Here is an 18,456-nt window from a genome sequence, read left to right on the forward strand (position 1 = left end):
TTGCATTACAACCTGTAATTTAAATGGATTTTTATTTGGATTTCAAGTAATGGACATACACAAAATAGTCCAAATTGGTGAAGTGAAATGAAAAAAAAATATATTTTCAAAAAATTCAAAAAAATAAATAACGGAAAAGTGGTGCGTGCAGATGTATTCGCCCCCTTTGCTATGAAGCCCCTAAATAAGATCTGGTGCAACCAATTACCTTCAGAAGTCACAAAATTTGTTAAATAAAGTCCACCTGTGTGCAATCTAAGTGTCACATGATCTGTCACATGATCTCAGTATATATACACATGTTCTGAAAGGCCCCAGAGTCTTCAACACCACTAAGCAAGGGGCACCACCAAGCAAGCGGCACCATGAAGACCAAGGAGCTCTCGAAACAGGTCAGGGACAAAGTTGTGGAGAAGTACAGATCAGGGTTGGGTTATAAAAAAATATCAGATACTTTGAACATTCCACGGAGAACCATTAAATCCATTATAAAAAAATGGAAAGAATATGGCACCACAACAAACCTGCCAAGAGAGGGCTGCCCACCAAAACTCACAGACCAGGAAAGGAGGGCATTAATCAGTGAGGCAACAAAGAGACCAAAGATAACCCTGAAGGAGCTGCAAAGCTCCACAGCGGAGATTGGAGTATCTGTCCATAGGACCACTTTAAGCAGTACACTCCACAGTGCTGGGCTTTACGGAAGAGTGGCCAGAAAAAAGCCATTGCATAAAGAAAGAAATAAGCAAACACGTTTGGTGTTCGCCAAAAGTGATGTGGGAGACTCCCCAAACATATGGAAGAAGGTACTCTGGTCAGATGAGACTAAAATTGAGCTTTTTGGCCATCAAGGAAAACGCTATGTCTGGCGTAAACCCAACACCTCTCATCACCCCAAGAACACCATCCCCACAGTGAAGCATGGTGGTGGCAGCATCATGCTGTGGGGATGTTTTTCATCAGCAGGGACTGGGAAACTGGTCAGAATTGAAGGAATGATGGATGGCGCTAAATACGGGGAAATTCTTGAGGGAAACCTGTTTCAGTCTTCCAGAGATTTGAGACTGGGACGGATGTTCACCTTCCAGCAGGACAATGACCCTAAGCATACTGCTAAAGCAACACTCGAGTGGTTTAAGGGGGAACATTTAAATGTCTTGGAATGGCCTAGTCAAGGCCCAGACCTCAATCCAACTGAGAATCTGTGGTATGACTTAAAGATTGCTGTACACCAGCGGAACCCATCCAACTTGAAGGAGCTGGAGCAGTTTTGCCTTGAAGAATGGAGAAAAAATCCCAGTGGCTAGATCTGCCAAGCTTATAGAGACATTCCCCAAGAGACTTGCAGCTGTAATTGCTGCAAAGGGTGGCTCTACAAAGTATTGGCTTTGGGGGGTGAATAGTTATGCACGATCAAGTGTTCTGTTTTTTTTTGCCTTATTTCTTGTTTGTTTCACCCCAAAAAATATTTTGGATCTTCAAAGTGGTAGGCATGTTGTGTAAATGAAATGATTCAAACCCCCCCAAAAATCAATTTTAATTCTAGGTTGTAAGGCAACAAAATAGGAAAAATGCCAAGGGGGGTGAATACTTTCGCAAGCCACTGTAAATGTGATATTTCCATTTTATATTTTAAAAAAAATCTTTGCCTTTTTTTGCTTTGTCATAATGGGGTATTGTGTGAAGATTGTAGTGAAATAAGATGTCAATAGTGCATTTTGAATAGGCAAACACTAGTACATGTGTCAGTTTTCAATAGTAATTCAACAGGGTTTATATAGGAAATGAAAAAGGATCAGAAGCAGATCAGTAGTGACACAACACTACACACACAGATGGTAGTAGTAATTCAATAGGGATTGAGTAGGCATACAGCAGTAATGTGTAGCAGTGGAGGCTGCTGAGGGGAGGACGGCTCACAATAATGCCTGGAACGGAGCAAATGGAAAGGCATCAAACACATGGAAACCATGTGTTTGTTGAATTTGATACCATTCCACTGATTCCGCTCCAGCCATTACTACAAGCCCATCCTCCCCATTTAAGGTGTCACCAACCTCCTGTGATGTGTTGGCATTGTGTAGTAATTCAATAGAGAACATGTAGGAATGTGTAGGTAGTAATAGATCAGTAGCGGTGCGTGGGTAAAATCACTGGGGAAGCCAAGCCCCCCCACACAAAAAGCCATATTACAACCTATGCGTTGTGATAATTGCGTTGTTTGCTCTATAACCTGTTAATTCATATGCCTTGCGACTGTGATATATAGGCCTAAAGACCGAGACAATAAGAAGACATAGTGGCAGAATAAATTCAACCACACATTTGTTTTCTCATTAAACCGGATAGCAACCTCTGTCCAGTGACGTCCACAAAGCATATTGCATGTACAGTAACAGACAGTTACATGACCTACAGCATGGTCAAGCAAGTTAATGTTTCCGACTGTCAATTTAGTGTATGTAAACTTCTGACCCACTGGAATTGTGATACAGTGAATTATAAGTGAAATAATCTGTCTGTAAACAAATGTTAAACAAATTACTTGTGTCATGGACAAAGTAGATGTCCTAGCCGACTTGCCAAAACTATAGTTTGTTAACAAGAAATGTGTGGAGTGGTTGAAAAACGAGTTTTAATGACTCCAACCTAAGTGTATGTAAACTTCCGACTTCAACTGTAGATGGAATAGCTGCCAACAAAGAAAGATCTTCAAACAGGTAATTCAATAAAGAAATCCCAGAACCTTCAAACAGGTAACTCCAGGTATTGTGAAATGGGATAATCAACTTTGTGATACCTAAAGATATTTGAATGTAAATGTCTAAATCACTTAATGTCTTCTGTGCTGCCAATATTGTATAATGTATGAAATCATGGTTGCAGTCAGCACCTCAACGCACACTGAGTCACTCACTCACTGATACATGTAGACCACATGGAGTGTTCCCATATACAGGAGCCTATATGTTGGCCTTAACTTGTACATTGTACATAAGTGAAGGTGCACATCAAGTGAAACATAGTATTTCCATTGACAGGATCCTACTGAAGACGACTGGCCACCCCTCAGAGCCTGGTTCCTCTCTAGGTTTCTTTCTAGGTGCCTGCCTTTCTAGGGAGTTTTTCCCTAGCCACCATGCTTCTACATCTGCATTGCTTGCTGTTTGGGGTTTTAGGACAGGTTTCTGTATAGCACTTTGTGACATCTGCTGATGTAAAACGGGCTTTATAAATAAATGTGATTGATTGATACTGACTACTCGGTTATGTGTTCTTAGACGTATGTGAACATACAGTATGTGAACCCGTCACATTTGTCTCTTTCTGTCCGTCTTGCTGGGCCTCCATGCCAAGAACAACATTAATTCATCTTTATTTTCCAGAAGTTTGAATTAGTTATTTAAATAATAATTTATTTCTGTCAAATATTCAATTTAATAAAGATTATATTATCTTGATAGTGGGTTTATGGAGGTCTGTACAGCTCATGGCGTCAGGTCTAATAGTAGGCATACCTACGAGTAATTTGACTATGAGAATTGATAGTCATAAGCATTTTACGGCATAGTAAAGAAAGAATTCAGGATGTGGATGAGGGACAATGGGAGCTTTCAAAATACTAACTCATAAACATTTGAACTTTGGTCTCATATTTTCCCCACTAGATGGCAACACTTGACCAGTTAAGTATCCAGTAACTATTGTTCTCTAATTGATTATTATTCTTCAATGCTTTTGAGCCTAGTCATTTTATGAAATGTCATGGAAAACTTAATAGTCACACACCAAGTTGTCTGTGGACACCAAACATTTTGTCCACTGAAAGTTCTTCTTCCTCTAAATTCATTTACCTGGGAAGGAAGGGGAATTCTATAGGAGGAAAAATGGTTGCACTCCCCTCTACAGGGCAATTTTCATAAAATAACTAGATAAATACATGGTAATAGACTCATGCGTTGCTTTCCCTCCCACTTTTATGCATTTCTATTGATTAGAGCAGAGGGTATAGACTGAAAAGCAAAAACTAAAGCAGGAAGCACCAGTGACTCGGTCAATAAAGAAGTTGTCAGATGACGCAGATGCTAAGCTACAGGACTGTTTTCTTAGCACAGACTGAAATATGTTCTGGGATTCTTCTGATGGCATTGAGGAGTACACCACATCAGTCACTGGCTTCATCAATAAGTGCATCGATGATGTCGTCCCCACAGTGACTGTACGTACATACCCCAACCAGAAGCCATGGATTACAGGCAACATCCGCACTGAGCTAAAGGGTAGAGATGCCACTTTTAAGGAGCGTGATTCTAACCCGGACGCTTATAAGAAATCCCGCTATGCCCTCCGACGAACCATCAAACATGCAAAGCGTCAATACAGGACTAAGATTGAATCGTACTACACAGGCTCCGACGCTCGTTGACAAAAAAATAAAAAAATAAAATGTGGCAGGCCTTGCAAACTATAACAGACTACAAAGTGAAGAACAGCCGCGAGCTACCCAGTGACACGAGCCTACCAGACGAGCTAAATCACTTCTATGCTCGATTCGAGGCAAGCAACACTGAAGCATGCATGAGAGCATCAGCTGTTCCGGACAACTGTGTGATCACGCTCTCCGTAGCCGATGTGAGTAAGACCTGAAAACAGGTCAACATTCACAAGGCCGCAGGGCCAGACGGATTACCAGGACGTGTACTCCGAGCATGTGCTGACCAACTGGCAAGTGTCTTCACTGACATTTTCAACATGTCCCTGACTGAGTCTGTAATACCAACATGTTTCAAGCAAACCACCATAGTCCCTGTGCCCAAGAACACTAAGGTAACCTGCCTAAATGACTACCGACCCGTAGCACTCACGTCTGTAGCCATGAAGTGCTTTGAAAGGCTGGTCATGGCTCATATCAACACCATTAACCCAGAAACCCTAGACCCACTCCAATTTGCATACCGCCCCAACAGATCCACAGATGATGCAATCTCTATTGCACTCCACACTGCCCTTTCCCACCTGGACAAAAGGAACACCTATGTGAGAACGCTATTCATTGACTACAGCTCAGCGTTCAACACCATAGTGCCCTCAAAGCTCATCACTAAGCTAAGGACCCTAGGACTAAACACCTCCCTCTGCAACTGGACTTCCTGATGGGCCGCCCCCAGGTAGGTAACAACACATCTGCCACACTGATCCTCAACACGGGGGCCCCTCAGGGGTGCGTGCTCAGTCCCCTCCTGTACTCCCTGTTCACCCATGACTGCATGGCCAGGCATGACTCCAACACCATCATTAAGTTTTCAGACGACACAACAGTGGTAGGCCTGATCACCGACAACGATGAGACAGCCTATAGTGAGTAGGTCAGAGACCTGGCCGTGTAGTGCCAGGATAACAACCTCTCCCTCAACGTGATCAAGACAACGGAGATGATTGTGGACTACAGGAAAAGAAGGACCGAGCACGCACTCATTCTCATCGATGGGGCTGTAGTGGAGCAGGTTGAGAGCTTAAAGTTTCCTTGGTGTCCACATCACCAACAAACTATCATGGTCCAAACACACCAAGACAGTCGTGAAGAGGGCACGACAAAGCATATTCCCCCTCAGGAGACTGAAAAGATTTGGCATGGGTCCTCAGATCCTCAAAAAGTTATACAGCTGCACTATCGAGAGTATCCTGACTGGTTGCATCACTGCCTGGAATGGCAACTGCTCTGCCTCCGACTGCAAGGCACTACAGAGGGTAGTGCATACGGCCCAGTACATCACTGGGGCCAAGCTTCCTGCCATCCAGGACCTCTATAACAGGCGGTGTCAGAGGAAGGCCCTAAAAATGGTCAAAGACTCCAGCCACCCTAGTCATTGACTGTTCTCTCTGCTAACGCACGGCAAGCGGTACCGGGGCGCCAAGTCTAGGTACAAAAGGCTTCTTAACAGCTTCTACCCCCAAGCCATAAGACTCCTGAACAGCTAATCAAATGGCTACCCGGACTATTTGCATTGTAAACCCTCCCCCGTACGCTGCTGCTACTCTCTGTTTATTATCTATGCATAATCACTTTAACTTTACCTACATGTACAGTACCAGTCAAAAGTTTGGACACACCTACTCATTCAAGGGTTTTTCTTTATTTTTACTATTTTCTACATTGTAGAATAATAATGAAGACATCAAAACTATGAAATAACACATATGGAATCATGTAGTAACCAAAAAGGTGTTGAACAAATCAAAATATATATTATATTTGAGATTCTTCAAATAACCACCCTTTGCCTTGATGACAGCTTTGCACACTCTTGGCATTCTCTCAACCAGCTTCACCTGGAATGCTTTTCCAACAGTCTTGAAGGAATTGCCACATACGCTGAGCACTTGTTGGCTGCTTTTCCTTCACTCTGCGGTCCGACTCATCCCAAACCATCTCAAAATAGCCCTTACACAGCCTGGAGGTGTGTTGGGTCATTGTAATGTTGAGAAACAAATGATAGTCCCACTAAGCCCAAACCAGCTGCAGAATGCTGTGATAGCCATGCTGGTTAAGTGTGCCTTGAATTCTAAATAAATTACAGACAGTGTCACCAGCAAAGCACCCCCACCCCGTAACACCTCCTCCTCCATGCTTTACGGTGGGAACTACACATGCGGAGATCATCCGTTCACCCACACCGCTTCTCACAAAGACACGGCGGTTGGAACCAAAAATCTCAAATTTGGACTGCAGACCAAAGGACACATTTCCACCGGTCTAATGTCTATTACGCGTGTTTCTTGGCCCAAGCCGGTCTCTTCTTCTTGTTGGTGTCATTTAGTATTTGCAGCAATTTGACCATGAAGGCCTGATTCACACAGTCCCCTCTGAACAGTTGATGTTGAGATGTGTCTGTTACTTGAACACTGTGAAGCATTTATTTGGGCTGCAATCTGAGGTGCAGTTAACTCTAATTAACTTATCCTCTGCAGCAGAGGTAACTCTATGTCTTCCTTTCCTGTGGGGGTCCTCATGATAGCCAGTTTCACCATAGCGCTTCATGGTTTTTGCGACTGCACTTTCCAAGTTCTTGAAATGTTCCGTATTGACTGACCATCATGTCTTAAAGTAATGATGGACTGTCGTTTCTCTTTGCTTATTTGTGCTGTTCTTGCCATAATATGGACATGGTCTTTTACCAAATAGGGCTATCTTCTGTATACCCCCCCTACCTTGTCACAACAGAACTGATTGGCTGAAACGCATTAAGAAGGAAAGAAATTCCACAAATTAACTTTTAAGAAACCACACCTGTTAATTGAAATGCATTCCAGGTGACTACCTCATGAAGCTGGTTGAGAGAATGCCAAGAGTGTGCAAAGCTGTCATCAAGGCAAAGGGTGGCTATTTGAAGAATCTCAAATCTAAAATATATTTTGATTTGTTTAACACTTTTTTGGTTACTACATGATTCCATATGTGTTATTTCATAGTTTTGATGTCTTCACTATTATTCTACAATGTAGAAAATAGTAAAGAATAAAGAAAAACCCTTGAATGAGTAGGTGTGTCCAAACCTTTGACTTGTACTGTATATATTACCTCGACTAACCGGTGCCCACGCACATTGACTCTGTACCGGTTCCCCCTGTATATAGCCTCGCTACTTTAACTTTTACTGTTATTTTACTGCTTTTATTTGTTACTTATCTATTGTTTACGTAACACTTATTTTTCTTAAAACTGCATTATTTTTTATTTACAGATAGCCAGAGGCACACTCCAACACTCAGACATCATTTACAAACTAAGCATTTGTTTTTAGTGAGTACGCCAGATCAGAGGCAGTAGGGATGACCAGAGATGTTCTCCTGATAAGTGTGTGAATTTGACAATTGTCCTGTCCTGCTAAGCATTCAAAATATAACAAGTACTTTTGGGTGTTAGGGAAAATGTATGGAGTAAAAAGTACATTATTTTCCCTAGGACTGTAGTGAAGTAAAATTAAAAGTTGTAAAACATATACAGTGCATTCGGAAAGTACTCAGACCCCTTTACTTTTTACACATTTTGTTACTTTACAGCCTTATTCTAAAATGGATTAAATACCGGAAAAAAAAGTATTTAGTCAGCCACCAATTGTGCAAGTTCTCCCACTTAAAAAGATGAGAGAGGCCTGTCATTTTCATCATAGGTACACGTCAACTATGACAGACAAATTGAGGAAAAAAAATCCAGAAAATCACATTGTAGGATTTTTAATGAATTTATTTGCAAATTATGGTGGAAAATAAGTATTTGGTCACCTACAAACAAGCAAGATTTCTGGCTCTCACAGACCTGTAACTTCTTTAAGAGGCTCATCTGTCCTCCACTCGTTACCTGTATTAATGGCACCTGTTTGAACTTGTTATCTGTATAAAGGACACCTGTCCACAACCTCAAAGTCACACTCCAAACTCCACTATGGCCAAGACCAAAGAGCTGTCAAAGGACACCAGAAACAAAATTGTAGACCTGCACCAGGCTGGGAAGACTGAATCTGCAATAGGTAAGCAGCTTGGTTTGAAGAAATCAACTGTGGGAGCAATTATTAGGAAATGGAAGACATACAAGACCACTGATAATCTCCCTCGATCTGGGGCTCCACGCAAGATCTCACCCGTGGGGTCAAAATGATCACAAGAACGGTGAGCAAAAATCCCAGAACCACACAGGGGGACCTAGTGAATGACCTGCAGAGAGCTGGGACCAAAGTAACAAAGCCTACCATCAGTAACACACTACGCCGCCAGGGACTCAAATCCTGCAGTGCCAGACGTGTCCCCCTGCTTAAGCCAGTACATGTCCAGGCCCGTCTGAAGTTTGCTAGAGTGCATTTGGATGATCCAGAAGAGGATTGGGAGAATGTCATATGGTCAGATGAAACCAAAATAGAACGTTTTGGTAAAAACTCAACTCGTCGTGTTTGGAGGACAAAGAATGCTGAGTTGCATCCATACCTACTGTGAAGCATGGGGGTGGAAACATCATGCTTTGGGGCTGTTTTTCTGCAAAGGGACCAGGACGACTGATCCGTGTAAAGGAAAGAATGAATGGGGCCATGTATCGTGAGATTTTGAGTGAAAACCTCCTTCCATCAGCAAGGGCATTGAAGATGAAACGTGGCTGGGTCTTTCAGCATGACAATGATCCCAAACACACCACCCGGGCAACGAAGGAGTGGCTTCGTAAGAAGCATTTCAAGGTCCTGGAGTGGCCTAGCCAGTCTCCAGATCTCAACCCCATAGAAAATCTTTGGAGGGAGTTGAAAGTCCGTGTTGCCCAGCGACAGCCCCAAAACATCACTGCTCTAGAGGAGATCTGCATGGAGGAATGGGCCAAAATACCAGCAACAGTGTGTGAAAACCTTGTGAAGACTTACAGAAAACGTTTGACCTGTGTCATTGCCAACAAAGGGTATATAACAAAGTATTGAGAAACTGTTGTTATTGACCAAATACTTATTTTCCACCAAAATTTGCAAATAAATTCATAAAAAATCCTACAATGTGATTTTCTGGATTTTTTTTCTCATTTTGTCTGTCATAGTTGACGTGTACCTATGATGAAAATTACAGGCCTCTCTCATCTTTTTAAGTGGGAGAACTTGCACAATTGGTGGCTGACTAAATACTTTTTTTCCCCACTGTAAGTATTCAGATCCTTTACTCAGTACTTTGTTGAAGCACCTTTGGCAGCGATTACAACCTTGAATATTCTTGGGTATGACGCTATAAGCTTGGCACACCTGTATTTGGGGAGTTTCTCCCATTCTTCTCTGCAGATCCTCTCAAGCTCTGTCAGGTTGGATGGGGAGCGTCGCTGTACAGCTATTTTCAGGTCTCTCCAGAGATGTTTGATCGGGTTTAAATCTGGGCTCTAGCTGGGCCACTCAAGGACATTCAGAGACTTGTCCCAAAGCGTTGTCTTGGCTGTGTGCTTAGGGTCGTTGTCCTGTTGGAAGGTGAACCTTCGCCCCAGTCTGAGGTCCTGAGCGCTCTGGAGCAGGTTTTCATCAAGGAATCTCTCTGTACTTTGCTCTGTTAATCTTTCCCTAGATCCTGACTATCTCCCAGTCCCTGCCTCTGAAAAACATCCCCACAGCATGATGCTGCCACCACCATGCTTCACCGTAGGGATTGGGCCATGTTTCCTCCAGACATGACGCTTGGCATTCAGGCCAAAGAGTTCAATCTTGCTTTCATCAGACCAGAGAATCTTGTTTCTCATGGTCTGAGTCCTTTAGGTGCCTTTTGGCAAACTCCAAGCGGGCTGTCATGTGCCTATTACTGAGGAGTGGCTTCCGTCTGGCCACTGGACCATAAAGGCCTGATTGGTGGAGTGCTGCAGAGATGGTTGTCCTTCTGGAAGGTTCTCACATATTCACAGACGAACTCTAGAGCTGTCACCTCTCTGACCTAGGCCCTTCTCCCCCGATTGCTCCGTTTGGCCTGGTGGCCAGCTCTAGGAAGAGTCTTGGTGGTTCCAAACTTCTTCCATTTAAAAATGATAGAGGCCACTGTGTTCTTGGGGACCTTCAATGCTGCAGACATTTTTTGGTACCTTTCCCCAGATCTGTGCCTCGACACAATCCTGTCTCGGAGCTCTACGGACAATTAATTTGACCTCATGGCTAGGTTTTTGCTCTGACAACTGTCAACTGTGGGACCTTATATAGACAGGTGTGTACCTTTCCAAATCATGTCCAATCAATTGAATTTACCAGAGGTGGACTCCAATCAAGTTGTAGGAACATCTCAATGGAAACAGGATGCACAATGAAAACAGGATGATCAATGGAAACAGGATGCACCTGAGCTCAATTTCGAGTCTCATAGCAAAGGGTCTGAATACTTATGTAAATAAGGTATTTCTGTGTTTTATTTTTAATAAATTTGCCAAAAAATCTAAAAACCTGTTTTCGCTTTGTCATTATGGGGTATTGTGTGTAGACTGATGATTTTTTAAAAATGTTAGCCATTTTACAATAAGGCTGTAACGTAACAAAATGTGGAAAAAGGGAAGGGGTCTGAATACTTTCCAAATGCACTGTAAATAGTAAAGTAAAGTACAAATACTCCAAAAAATTTTACTTAAGTAGTACTTTAAAGTATTTTTACTTAGGTACTTTACACCACAGAGAACAAGAACATTTACAAATGTCAAGATAATGAGGGTAATAGTAATGTGATATTTTAATAAAATATTCACTTTCTATAGGGCATTCAATTACAGGGGTTTAGTAAACGTTCAATAGTTCAAGTTGTTTAATTACAGTACTATTCCAATAGCTAATAATAGTAGGTAAAATAAACCTTTGCCATACGAGGAAGCAAGATGACTGTCTATCAGGAACCACTGATTGATGCAAAGCTTACGAAAGTTCCTTTGAATTACTGGTATGTTCACATTTCCTCAATGCAATGATATTGGTCAGAGATGTAGCAAGCAATGTGTTCCAACAAGCCTCAAGTAGAACGTCAATAGAAAAACACAAAAAGAGGCACTTCAATCAAAAAGCATTTTTGCTTGTCTTGCTCCCAAACTCCAAACAGATGGACACAAATAAAAACCATCACTGAACATGATTAAATCAAGCCATCCAAATGTGATGAAATCTCCTCAGACATTGACACAGGGCTTGTTTACTGAGTTAGAAGAGGGCCGAAGGTCAGGTGGGGAGAGAGTCCAGCCAAACTCAACACAACAGACTGTGAAAGAGCCCAGCCAGGCTCAACACAATGTTGTGAGAGAACCCAACTAAGCTCAACACACTGCACACTGTCCCTCTGGACGGCTTTTAGACCTTTGGACTGTTTCACATAAAGACAGGGAATGGACTAGAGCAGTGGACGCTGCTGAAGGGAGGACGGCTCATAATAATGGCTGGAATGGAGTCAATGGAATGGTATCAACCACATGTGAACCACGTGTTTGATGTGTTTGGTACCATTCCATTGACTCCATTCCAGACATTATTATGAGCCGTCCTCCCCTCAGCAGCCTCCACTGGACTAGAGCTTCTGTAACAACATACAGAGCCCTATTTAGCACTTCTCTCATCTGAGTGAGAGAGATGTTGAAAACATTTTAAAAGAATGACAATTTGTCCAATTTTGCTACAATGTGAACATTTCTGAGGACACCTTTCCTTCATAATCCTCTATGAGAAGAAGACAATGATTTGAGTAAATAACTAAGCACTTAATCTTCGTAATTAATTAAAACACCAATCATAGTATAAAAATATACTTCACATCTACAGTAGACATTCACAGAATTGTACAAAAAGCTAAAATATACATATTTAACCTTGCCTTTCGTTTTAACACATTATGCTAGCAGACAGTTGGTTGAGTACTGATATAAATGTTTGCAAAACCCATAAAACAGATGATGGAGAAAAGTAGTCTAGGCCCAATTCCAATGTGTTATTACTTTAACACAATGTGTTATTATACTCTTGAGCACTAGCTGCTACCGAGCATCCCTCGTCATCATCCTATCTTTTCATAGACAACTGATAAAAACTTTTAAAAACCAGGATACTCGTTTGTAAACTCAAAACTAGCAGACAATCTTGGACCTCGAAAGCTCAAGTTGTGCACCCCAACCATATCGATTGGATTCCCTTAAGAAAGGTGGAGGAATAAGAAATTGGAATTGGACTTCAGAAGGATGCTACGAGTTGTGTGGTTGGTGGTTGGTTGGTGAGATGCACTCTGGGATGTGTAGTCCATGGGGAGTCAAGAGCTGTAGGCAGACTGGCTGTCAGGTTCTGGGTCGGGGTCAGAGGTGACCTCATCTCCTGCAGGGTAGATGGAGAGCTGGGTGAGGAGTTCCTCACACTGCAGGATGTGGGAGGTCCACTCCTGACACACCTCTTCCATGGAGGGGCCGCTGCCTCCGTACTCCTGGGGGAGGATGTCTTCGGAGAAGAAATCCCTCAGAGTCTCTTTGAAGGTGCTGCCGTGCATGTGAATCTAGGAATAAGACAGGAGGGCATTGACATGAATTAGCGTCACTGCCGTCACGATCAACATTGTTGCCACAATCATCAGAGACAGCATCATCATCATCATGGTTTATAAGCACCTGCTCTAAACAACATCTGAGGTTGTCATCATCATAATCTCTATCACTCCCGTTGAAAATGTATGAAAAGATGTATCCAGGTGAAACAAGAGTCAGTGCAAGAAGGTGAATGATGAAACATGGTGACTGACCCGCTGTTTGATCTTATCAGGCAGGAATGGGCGGATCATGGCGAAGACGGGTCTGAAGAATATGGGCTCGTTGATCAGATGGATCCCTCGCACCTTAAGAGGGAACGAGTCCTGAGGAGATCACATTTAAACAGAGGGTTAAAGGTAGACTCAGCGAGATGACGATGCAACGAGCAGCACCACAGATATTGAGATGAGCAGGATGCAAGACTTTGCTCTCACACAGTCACACAAAGTATCTGTGCATGTGCACGGGTGTGCTTCCCGCTGCTACAACGTGGGAGCTACAGAACCAAAACAGCGGAGAAGTTTAGCCTCACACTACAACCCTCTTAGTTGTTGCAGATATTGACTAATTACTGTTGTTTACTTTGTGCATCTATGTCATCTTGCTGATTCTACCTTTGGTACAGTATTATTACAGGCTTACTCACAGTATAGCTATTGTGTATAGCTATATTATGTAAGAGTAACACATGAGATTTCTACAATACAGACAACTCTGGATCCAGAACTAACCTTATCCTTAGACCTTTACAAGTACTGATCATGTTTTTCTAACACTGTTTTCATTCAAAGATGATTTCTCAAACCAGCAGATGGGCCCTTTAAAACAGTAGTTTAAAATGTTCCAAATGGAGTGAAATAATAAACTCTCTTTTTTCTTCTTCTGTTGCAATACCCTTCTAGAAAAATTCCATTGCGTGTCCTAATGAACATGACCCAGTTCAACGGATAACCTACCGTGAGCACAGAGGAGATCCTCTTGGCCAGGGAGGGGTTGATCTGAAGGGCATGAGCGAAGCACCATCCCTGCATGTCAAAAATGGCTTTCAGTCCATTCCTCTGGGTCTCTGTCTCCTGGACGATCAGCTCAGATGTGATCAGACTGACACGGAACACCTGGTACACTGTGAAGTCTTTGGGGTTCCACTGGCCTGAGGAGACAAGCCAACACATCTCAAATGACAACATCTCAAATTACACCCTATAGATAGAGCCCTCAAATTCAAATCTTGACCTCGAAGCCAGTTCCACTGCTTTAAAAAAATGTATGTATTGCCCTCTAATCAGGGACTGATTTAGACCTGGAACACCAGGTGGGTGCAATTCATTATCAGGTAGAACAGAAAACCAGCAGTGCTCCAGACCTCGTAGGGTAAGAGTTGAATACCCCTGCTATAGAGTATACTATATTGAAACAAATACTGTAGAAGAGTATTCCATATCCTTACATAGCCGTTTACACAGTCATGGGCAGATGAATCAAAAGGAATAATGTTCAAAGCACATTTTAGGTGGTTTGATGCAGTGGTGCTGTTTGCCTGGCCTGACACCCAGACCACACCCTATGAGACTGTAGAGATGAGAACTAACCAATCCTATAGATGAGCACTCTGCTGCCGCTGTGGTCCCGGTCCCTCAGCACTCCATGGTAGTTATTCTGGAGGAGTCCAAGGACAGAGGACGGGTGCAGGTTGGCACTGATCTCTGGGCACTCTCTCCTCCAATGCTGGTAATTAACTAGTAGCTATAGATTAGATAGATATATTAGATAGATAGATAGAGCAAGAGAGAGCAGGCGAGAGAGCGAGAATAAATATTTTTGGGATTGCAACAGAGGAACTACAGCCAGCTGTCAGCCTGTCAAATCATGTCAGGCAGTGTGTTTGGAAAACACTGACTGACATTTGTACGCTATGAACAGGATATAGGGCTACTGGCATGAACCACGCCACACATTTTGTTGTGTAAACATTAACTTACACTAAGTAACCCAACCTATTCCTGCATAGTCTATCCTACAGTGAATGTTTCGTTTTGGAGAGGTCCAAATCGTCCAACTATTGCAAAGCAAAAGATAAGACTTATTTCACATGCTTTTTGACATTATCCATGCCTGTGCTGCAATCTGGTCGTTTAAAACCTGCTTACATAGCGACAATCTGTAGCCCAAATAATTTATTGTCCCGTTAGTCCAGTTGGCATGGACCCAACTTTCTTTCACTGAGAAACAGTCTTTGAGTCAAAGTTCTAAACAAGTGCGATACGCATCAAAACCCAGCTAGCACATAACGTTCTGAGAACCATATGTTTCTTAGAGCTTGGTGAGAGTGTGGTTGTCTTATGGTTATTTTGCATACAACCTTCCCACAACTTTCAGTGAATGGTGCAGGATACCCAGCTCGCACATAACGTTCTGAGAACTACACTATCGTTCAAAAGTTTGGGGTCACTTAGAAATGTCTTTGTTTTCCATGAAAACATACATGAAATGATTTTGAATAGGAAATATAGCAAAATGCATAGGAAATGTAGTCATTGACAAGGTTAGAAATAATGATTTTTAATTGAAATAATAATTGTGTCCTTCAAACTTTGCTTTCATCAAATAATCCTCCATTTGCAGCCTTGCAGACCTTTGGCATTCTAGTTGTCAATTTGTTGAGGTAATCTGAAGAGATTTCACCCCATGCTTCCTGAAGCACCTCCCACAAGTTGGATTGGCTTGATGGGCACTTCTTACGTACCATACTGCTCCCACAACAGCTCAATAGGGTTGAGATCCGGTGACTGTGCTGGCCACTCCATTATAGACAGAATACCAGCTGACTGCTTCTTCCTGAAATAGTTGTTGCATAGTTTGGAGCTGTGCTTTGGGTCAATGTCCTGTTGTAGGAGGAAATTGGCTCCAATCAAGCGCCGTCCACAGGGTATGGCATGGCGTTGCAAAATGGAGTGATAGCCTTCCTTCTTCAAGATCCCTTTTACCCTGTACAAATCTCCCACTTTACCACCACCAAATCGCCCCCAGACCATCACATTGCCTCCACCATGCTTGACAGATGGCATCAAGCACTCCTCCAGCATCTTTTCATTTGGTCTGCTTCTCACAAATGTTCTTATTTGTGATCCGAACACCTCAAACTTCGATTCGTCTGTCCATAACACTTTTTTTCCAATCGTCCTCTGTCCAGTGTCTGTGTTCTTTTGCCTATCTTAATCTTTTCTTTTTATTGGACAGTCTGAGAGACAGCTTTTTCTTTGCAACTCTGCCTAGAAGGTCAGCATCCCGGAGTCGCCTCTTCACTGTTGATGTTGAGACTGGTGTTTTGCGGGTACTATTTAATGAAGCTGCCAGTTGAGGACCTGTAAGGCGTCTGTTTCTCAAACTAGACACTCTAATGTATTTCTCCTCTTGCTCAGTTGTGCACCGGGGCCTCCCACTCCTCTTTCTATTCTGGTTAGAGCCAGTTTGCGCTGTTCTGTGAAGGGAGTAGTACACAGCGTTGTACGAGATCTTCAAATTCTCACATGGAATAGCCTTAACTTCTCAGAACAAGAATAGACTGACAAGTTTCAGAAGAAAGTTATTTGTTTCTGGCTATTTTGAGCCTGTAATCGAACCCACAATTGCTGATGCTCCAGATACTCAAATAGTCTCAAGAAGGCCAGTTTTATAGCTTATTTTATCAGCACAACAGTTTTCAGCTGTGCTAACATAATTGCAAAATGGTTTTCAAATGATCAATTAGCCTTTTAAAATGATAAACTTGGATTAGCAAACACAACGTGCCATTGGAACACAGGACTGATGGTTGCTGATAATGGGCCACTGTACGCCTATGTAGATATTCCACTAAAAATCTGCTGTTTCCAGTTAAAATAGCCATTTACAACATTAACAATGTCTATACTGTATTTCTGATCAATTTGATGTTATTTTAATGGACAAAAAAAATGCTTTTCTTTTGAAAACAAGGACATTTCTAACTGAGCCCAAACTTTTGAACGGTGTTGTAAATGTTTCTTAGGTTGGAATTTCAGCACTTCAGCATAATGTTTCCTACAGGTTTCCTCATGGTTCTATTTAAAACTGCATTGTTGGTTAAGGGCTTGTAAGTAAGCATTTCACTATAAGGTCTACACCTGTTGTATTCGGCCCATGTGGCAAATAAAATTTGATTTGAAAGTAGTTCTCAAATTGTTCTCAAAACATTAAGAAAACTTTCCAGAAAAACCACAAGAAAGAACATGGCACGCAAGCTCCATCCTTGTGGTGCAGTGGATTAATTCCATGGATAGAGAACAGAAGATCTTAGGTTTGAATCTCATTGATGCCGTGCCACAAAAAATAAAATAAATGGTTGCATGATTAATGCCTAAGCAAATTAATTTCCATGTGTCCTATCTGTGCTTGGAGTCCAAAACAGCTAAACTAAGCTATCAGTTTTATTGAGTCTTATTGAAACATGTTCTCAGAACGTTAATTATCTTCAAATAACCTATCATTTCCGTTCTCAGAAAATTAATAAAACCTCCTAGGAAAATGTTCAGGGAACCATAGTAAAATGTTCTCAGAACCTCCCTGCAATCTTAAAAGGAACATTCTCAGAACAGGCGAAATTGTAACTTCTGTTCTCAGAACATTTAAAAAGCTTTCAGTTTTACTGGTCAGGACACTTATGTCTTCGTTCCCAGAACCAATGGGAAACCAAAAACTTACATTCCCACAACTTCCAAGGAACTAATGTGTTAGCTGGGCAACATGCGGCCTAGCCAAAACAGTTTCAATTTCTCAATACCTTTAACCCAACGAGATACCAACCTTCAGTGACAGCTCAACATCAAAGTCTCTCGCTCGCAGAAACTTTATCAGAAAACTGTCCGACCAATTCAAACTTTCCTGCGGGTCGATGATGTCTTTCTGTGCCCTCTGTCTCAGTTCTAATAAATATGGTTTGACAAAGTTGGAGTCGTCGGGCAAACTATTTAGCTCTCCCTCGTAATCAGTCTGCTCTCCGGACTTCATGTCGGTACCGTATCACATTTCACGCCCATCACACACAAAAGTAGGTTACTCTATATACATAAAGGAGAATGAAGAAACTTCCTTCGGCGCAATCAGAATAGGCTACTGTAATAATGTCTCGCTCGTCAACACGCACGCGGCTCACTTACTCACCTCTGTGCAACAAGTCAAATACTTTAAGCGCGTGTCAACAAAAACGATGAAATCAAGGCTGTACAGCCTTTTACTGGTCAGGGGTAAAACTTTGTTTTCAAATACTTCTCGACCTAAAGTTCACTGCCATGATACGTGGCAGTAGGGCAAGACGGTGGAAAAACTTGTCCAGCGACTTGAGCAATATTTGAGCTATTAGACCAAATAAATTGTTCTATTATGCTACAATTCAAACACTCAAATAA

At 42.2% G+C, this 18,456-nt stretch overlaps 1 protein-coding gene across 1 annotated transcript; it reads right to left on the minus strand.

Moving 5' to 3' along the window:
- Positions 1–11,957: 11,957 nt before the first annotated feature.
- On the minus strand, positions 11,958–18,203 carry LOC121580838 (alpha-tocopherol transfer protein-like). Its single transcript, XM_041895917.2, has 5 exons — positions 17,855–18,203; positions 14,623–14,776; positions 13,990–14,183; positions 13,246–13,356; positions 11,958–13,002 (listed from the first exon to the last, which is right to left on the minus strand). The coding sequence occupies exons 1-5, from the start codon at positions 18,056–18,058 to the stop codon at positions 12,766–12,768; spliced, it is 900 nt and encodes a 299-aa protein (XP_041751851.1). The 5' UTR covers positions 18,059–18,203; the 3' UTR covers positions 11,958–12,765.
- Positions 18,204–18,456: the final 253 nt, after the last annotated feature.

Source organism: Coregonus clupeaformis, chromosome 14 (genome assembly GCF_020615455.1).
Source record: "Coregonus clupeaformis isolate EN_2021a chromosome 14, ASM2061545v1, whole genome shotgun sequence".
In the NCBI taxonomy this organism is placed as follows: Eukaryota; Metazoa; Chordata; class Actinopteri; order Salmoniformes; family Salmonidae; genus Coregonus; species Coregonus clupeaformis.